The sequence below is a fragment of the Crocodylus porosus genome, unplaced genomic scaffold (assembly GCF_001723895.1).
Source record: "Crocodylus porosus isolate Cpor-Errol unplaced genomic scaffold, CroPor_comp1, whole genome shotgun sequence".
In the NCBI taxonomy this organism is placed as follows: Eukaryota; Metazoa; Chordata; order Crocodylia; family Crocodylidae; genus Crocodylus; species Crocodylus porosus.
Window position 1 is genome coordinate 66,231,037 of NW_017728947.1, and position 6,471 is coordinate 66,237,507.

Sequence of the window (6,471 nt, forward strand, 5' to 3'; positions counted from 1 at the left end):
GGCGGCCACCACCTCTGCCCCCCTGGAGGTGGTGGGCAAGGCGGACCTGCTGGCGGGCAAGGGCGAGCCCGGCTCGGCGGCGGCGGAGCTGGCGGACGACAAGGACAAGGCGGCGGAGGAGAAGAAGGCGGCGGGCGACGGGGGCAAGGAGGGCGAGGGCGGCAAGGAGGGCGAGAAGAAGAACGGCAAGTACGAGAAGCCGCCGTTCAGCTACAACGCGCTCATCATGATGGCCATCCGGCAGAGCCCCGAGAAGCGCCTCACGCTGAACGGCATCTACGAGTTCATCATGAAGAACTTCCCCTACTACCGGGAGAACAAGCAGGGCTGGCAGAACTCCATCCGCCACAACCTCTCGCTCAATAAGTGCTTCGTCAAGGTGCCCCGCCACTACGACGACCCGGGCAAAGGGAACTACTGGATGTTGGACCCTTCCAGCGACGACGTCTTCATCGGGGGCACCACGGGCAAGCTCCGCCGGAGGTCCACCACGTCGCGGGCCAAGCTGGCCTTCAAGCGGGGCGCCCGCCTCACCTCCACCGGACTGACATTCATGGATAGGGCAGGATCTTTGTATTGGCCCATGTCCCCTTTCCTCTCCCTGCACCACCCCCGGGCCAGCAGCACTTTGAGTTACAATGGCACCACGTCCGCCTACCCCAGCCACCCCATGCCCTACAGTTCAGTGTTGACTCAAAACTCCTTGGGAAACAACCACTCCTTTTCCACGTCGAATGGGTTAAGTGTTGATAGACTAGTCAATGGAGAGATACCTTACGCCACTCATCACCTCACAGCAGCAGCGCTGGCCGCCTCAGTGCCATGTGGCTTGTCAGTCCCCTGCTCTGGCACCTATTCCCTGAACCCTTGCTCCGTGAACCTTCTCGCGGGCCAGACCAGTTACTTTTTCCCCCATGTCCCTCACCCTTCAATGACTTCTCAAAGCAGCACTTCAATGACGGCCAGGGCAGCCTCCTCCTCCACGTCTCCGCAGGCGCCCTCCACTCTCCCCTGTGAGTCCTTAAGACCTTCTTTGCCAAGTTTTACAACGGGACTGTCCGGAGGACTTTCTGATTATTTCACACATCAAAATCAGGGGTCTTCTTCAAACCCTTTAATACATTAACCTCCATGGGAGCAGACTGTAAGTGAACATTTTACACACATTTGCATTGTACATGAGAATTAAAAGAGAGAGAGAGAGAGAGAGAGAAACAAACAAACAAAAAAATACAAAACAAAAAAGTCCAGGTATTTTTTATTAAGTCCCCCATTTTCTGTACGTTTGTTCAGTCTTTAGGGTTGTTTATTATTCCAGCGAGGGGAGGAGCGTCAGCAAGGTGCAATGTGGGGAGAGGACATTGTAGACTATGAAGTTTGGAAGTCAAAATGATAGTAGAATGTGTATCTAAATAGTGACTGCTTTTGCAATTTTTATTCAGCTATGACAAGCCTATCACTAAAACCGCCAGAGTTTCCATGTTTGCAGTATTATAAGTTTTCATGGATATGTTGGTGGATGCAGACCTTGGGAAGGAAAAAAAAAAGCCCACTAAATTTATGAAACCCATTAAAATTCAAATGTGATTTGTATTTAAGCAGATTGAATAGTGAAAGATGCCCAAAAGCTACATTTTGGCCATTTATGATTTTGTCCTTTTCTTTAATGAACTGATTTTGATTTTGATTTTTGGTTCCGTTTTGTTTTGTTTACTTTTAGACCAAAGATTGGGTTTTAGAAAATGCACTCAGTGTACTAAGTAATTTAAAGCAACAACAACATTGTTTCAGTTTGCAGCACTGCCCGTTCAAATGAATCAGAAGGGGACAAAATTAATGATTGCCTTCAGTTTGTGTTGTGTATATTTTGATGTATGTGGTCACTAACAGGTCACCTTTATTTTTTTTCTAAATGTAGTGAAATGTTAATACCTATTGTACTTATAGGTAAACCTTGCAAATATGTAACCTGTGTTGCGCAAATGCCGCATAAATTTGAGTGATTGTTAATGTCGTCTTAAAATTTCTTGATTGTGATACTGTGGTCATATGCCCGTGTTTGTCACTTACAAAAATGTTTACTATAAACACACAGAAATAAAAAAATAGGCTAAATTCATATATACTCGATAGTTTTTTTGTCTCTTTTATTAAATAGACTTAAAAGGCTGTAGAGCTCTAGGGAGTTCAGTGCTGCATATGCAAGGCCCACATTTTTTCACGCGCTCCTTTTTTCTCTTAATATAGTTGGGGGAAAAATCTGTAATTTGCATGTTAAAGAAGCAGGCTATTTAATCAAACGGGAGGGCCGTTCGTATGTCATCCTTTCCTGACCGGAACTCCCTTTGACTTGTCTGGGGAGTTCTCCTTAAAAACGTAGTGCGATCTAGCTGCGCTTACTAGAATAGGCATTAAATTAAAGATGTCCGGGATTTTACCCCTTAAATTTACGTGGTTACACCCACGGGGCTAAATGAGAGAATTTAAACCCACCTAACTTGTGATCTACATTATTCTCTGCACTTTTCGAATAAATGCCACCCCCCTCCTTCCCACCCTTAAAAAATTACTTTTGTGTTTAAATCATTGTTAGGGCATAGATATGATTTTAATGGAGAAAGGGACTTGGACAAGCTACTTAGTTTACAGAGTTTGGCTTATAGGACTACGCCTAAGTAGACAGGATACGTGTATATATGGGTACACTTACTACCTTCATGTACCTATATACATAATCTTTTCATAAAATAACATTCAGGGTTATCCATATTTTAATGCTGCAAACAGTTCTTGCTTTAAATATTGTTAAACTGCCTCTAGTTGTCAGTCAGCAAGTATTTTTCTGGTGGCTTCCCCCCTCCCCCACCCTCCCGCTCCCCAAGATGCTGAGGATGAGCTGAAGTTGCAGTATATTATAGAGCTATTGCCGAAGTAGTCACATGATATGGTAGATTGCATAGCAGTGTGTCAGCCTCTTTTAAAAGGCATTTTTAATGATTTTAAAATGCGAAGCACTAAAATGAATCTCTTTCTCACATTTTGTCCTCCAGTGCTAAATATTTACTGAAGCCCACTAGCATATAAAAACGTACGTAAGTATCTCGCCTTGACTTGAGGAACTGATCCATTTGCTTTAAGGGGACGATGTGAGGACTCTTTAAAGAAGTATTTGATCCTAAAACTGAAGCCGTTTCTTGAGGAGTTAAAGGAACCCTATAAGAGCCACAAACTCTTGAAAGTAATTAGAAAACTTGTGCAAAAGGTTTACGAACTAATTGGATCCCGCAGTGAGTCCGTGGAGGACAAGTTGTTCATTTGTTACAGTTGTATAGTCTGAAATGTGTGCTGCAGTAATGCAATAAGCCGGTTACTTCTCACAATAGGCCCAATGAAAAATAATCTCTATCCCGGAGATGTTATCGGCAAACACTTTAAAGAGTTGATCTTTCTTTAAAAAAAAAAAAGTGGGGTGGGGGGAGGAGAAAGAAAAACAGCAAACCCCGAATTCTTAAAACATTAGAATAGTGACCACACGGGGAGAGAGAGGGGGGGAAAAAAATCTGATAATAAGACCTACACAAACAAATGCAAGCAAATCTGCAGGGAAGGGGGAGAGTAGGGTGACGTTCAGTGAGAGATGGGATACCAGGCATTACTTCCTGGGGTAGGAGGCAGAACAATCTCTGATAGTCTTGGCTTCCACTCTAACTCTTGCAGTTCAGATTCATCATAAGTGTAAGGAAAAGGTTGCTTTGTTTTAGTGACACTACTATGAAGCTCACCTCCTACATTCCACCCCTCCCCCCCACGCAGAAAAGAAATCTTCGTCCATTAAAACTTAAGATCATGCCCAAAAGAGTGTTCGTAACTATGGCAAATAATACTGTGATACAATCAAATTGGAAGCTAAATTTGATCAGAAAAATGCGTGAATTTAAGTTTTTAAAATGTGGAGTCCCCATTCTGTATATTTTTACCTAGAAACTTAAAAGAATGGCATCTGCTGCAGCTGACGAAGGAGATGATTTATTATTTAACGCTTCCAAAAGGTTGCATATTGTGGGAAATCCAATAGCACATATTTAACATATTATTCCGTTTGCAGGGTTTTTGTTTTGTTTTGCTTTTATTTTTTTAAACAAAACTTGCTGATAATATACTGGGGGGAGGGGGGGAGTGAATAGCCAAATTGGCTAAAGGCATAATCTCTCCAAATCAAAGTTTTACGGTGGTTAATAAGCATTAATTATGTAAGCATGATGGATGATAATTCCTTGGGGGGGTGGGAGGTGGGGGAAGTGGCACTACTATATTTCTCTAGGTGCCTCTAATAGACAAGTTTTAAACAAGCTCTCCTTGGTGCTTAACTTTGGGTTCAATAACAAACTGCTGCCTAAGCATTTCAGTTGTTATTGACTTTTTTCTTCTTCCTACTGATGTAGGGGAGGGGGGAGGTGCTTGATATGGTAAGGTAGTCAGGTTAGTGTATAAATATAACCTGGGATGGAAATGATTTTGAAGAAACATGCTAAAGAATGAATATCGTGTAGCCGAACAAAAAAGGCCCTGGTTTTATATTTTACTTTCCTCTGTCTCCCATCCAACAAGCTAAAACTTTTGTTAATTCAAGATGACTTTTAACAAGTCTTCAAACATACGACAGTGCGGTGTGAAATTTAAGGGGATTTTTTTTTCTTCAGCAAAAAAGTGTGATTTTATTTGTTTCCATACACTTTGGACATGCAGGCGCCTGAAGTCGAACTTTTAAGATCTTTTTGGCAATTAAAAATATATATTTATAATGTGTCAAGTTATCCCCGTGGCTTTTTCCCCCTAGGGCTTCCCCTTTGATATTGTTCATTTTTAAAAATTAAGAAGCTATTGTAATCTTTTTGGCTTGTTTTTGGGACGATCAAACTGTTCCATGTAGGTCATCTTCTCTATAGTTCATCTATATAGAAGATGAAGCATTAATAAACTTCTAGTTGATTTTTTTTTAAGTGCTAGAAAAAAAATAAGTGATCATTAATGAGCTGCTTTCTAAATTTGCAGTCGAACGTCAGACAAGCCCCCTGGTTTAATTTCTTTTATTTCCTTTATATATTTTAAACTTCCTAAATTGGCTTCACGAAAACAGCTCAGTTTATGCGAAAGACCAGCTAGATCGTTTGCATGAAAATAAACAATAATGAAATCCATCTAAGTACGACCATTGGGCGGAGGAAATCTTAAAAAAAAATCTGACCACTGAAAAAGTATGGGCGGATCTGTATTTTTCTAATTCTGACTCCTTTCTGATGATTATTAAGATTTCTATCAGAAATTATGATTCAGACAGACACCCCCTCACCACACGCTATGAAATTGAGTCTCAGTCAGAACTTACGCACTGCCTACTCAAGCAAAACTCCACTTGGACTCACTAAGAGTTTTTGGTTTTTGGTTTGGGTTTTTTTTGCCTGGATAAGAAGTTAGACTTGAATACTTATTGCCAATTTAGTGATCATATTATTTTATTGGTCACAAAAGTCTGTAGGTGTGTATTATCGCCTTTATATATTTAATTCCATACTCATTACAGGCTACTTGCATATATTGCAAACACATTCTATACATATACGAATATAATATACACAAGTATGTATCTGTGTGTGCATATGTATATGTCTATATTATATGTATGTGTATATATGTACATACATATAGTATATACACATATACATATATAATGTATATACATATGTATATATTATATGTATATGATATATATATGTAAATACATATATTTAAAGAGAACATATACACATTACACGACTGCGGAATGAAATCTATAGAAATAATATGCACACTATATGTCATTTGACTATAGAGTTATCAAGGCGATTGTGTACACCTCTAGGATCTATACACCCATGGACTTTTCCCCACCACTAGTGTCTGGGTACATTTGAAGCTCAAATGCTCTTGTTCTGAAGACAGGTTTTTTTTTCCTCTGTGGTGAAAGTGACTGGGTAAATGGGTCAGAAAGTGGAGAACTGGGTTAGCAAGAGGTGAAGGTGAAGATCATTAGAGGTTTTAGGGCTGGCTGTGGCTGTTTTGCTGGGTTTGTGTGACTGTGCCCAGAGGGCGGAGTTCCTGCACATTCCTACCTCACCGGAGAACCTGCCCTCAACTCCACTGCAGCTTACTCCAGAGAGATGGGACCCTCCAGAAAGAAAACCTGCCCAGCAATCCCAGCAAGCTTTCCCGCCAGCAGGGTAGGTGCACTTAAAGAAAACCTTCACTACTTCTTCCTCTTCTCCTCGCAGGCAGATCCATGTGATGCGAATGAATATAGATGACAGACTTCTGTCTACACGTATTGTTTCCCAATACCCCAATAATAACCAGATCGCCTGTGCAACTGAAGTCTATTTCAAGACACCAGTTACATTAGAACTGTTTTTGTCCCAAGTTAAGGGTGCCCCCCCC

General features: G+C 41.3%; 1 protein-coding gene across 1 annotated transcript; it reads left to right on the forward strand.

Moving 5' to 3' along the window:
• Window position 1: 1 nt before the first annotated feature.
• On the forward strand, window positions 2–1,545 carry FOXG1 (forkhead box G1; the record flags this gene model as incomplete). Its single annotated transcript, XM_019551122.1, has 1 exon — window positions 2–1,545. A coding segment is annotated over one exon (1,125 nt), but the record flags the coding sequence as incomplete, so codon positions are not given.
• Window positions 1,546–6,471: the final 4,926 nt, after the last annotated feature.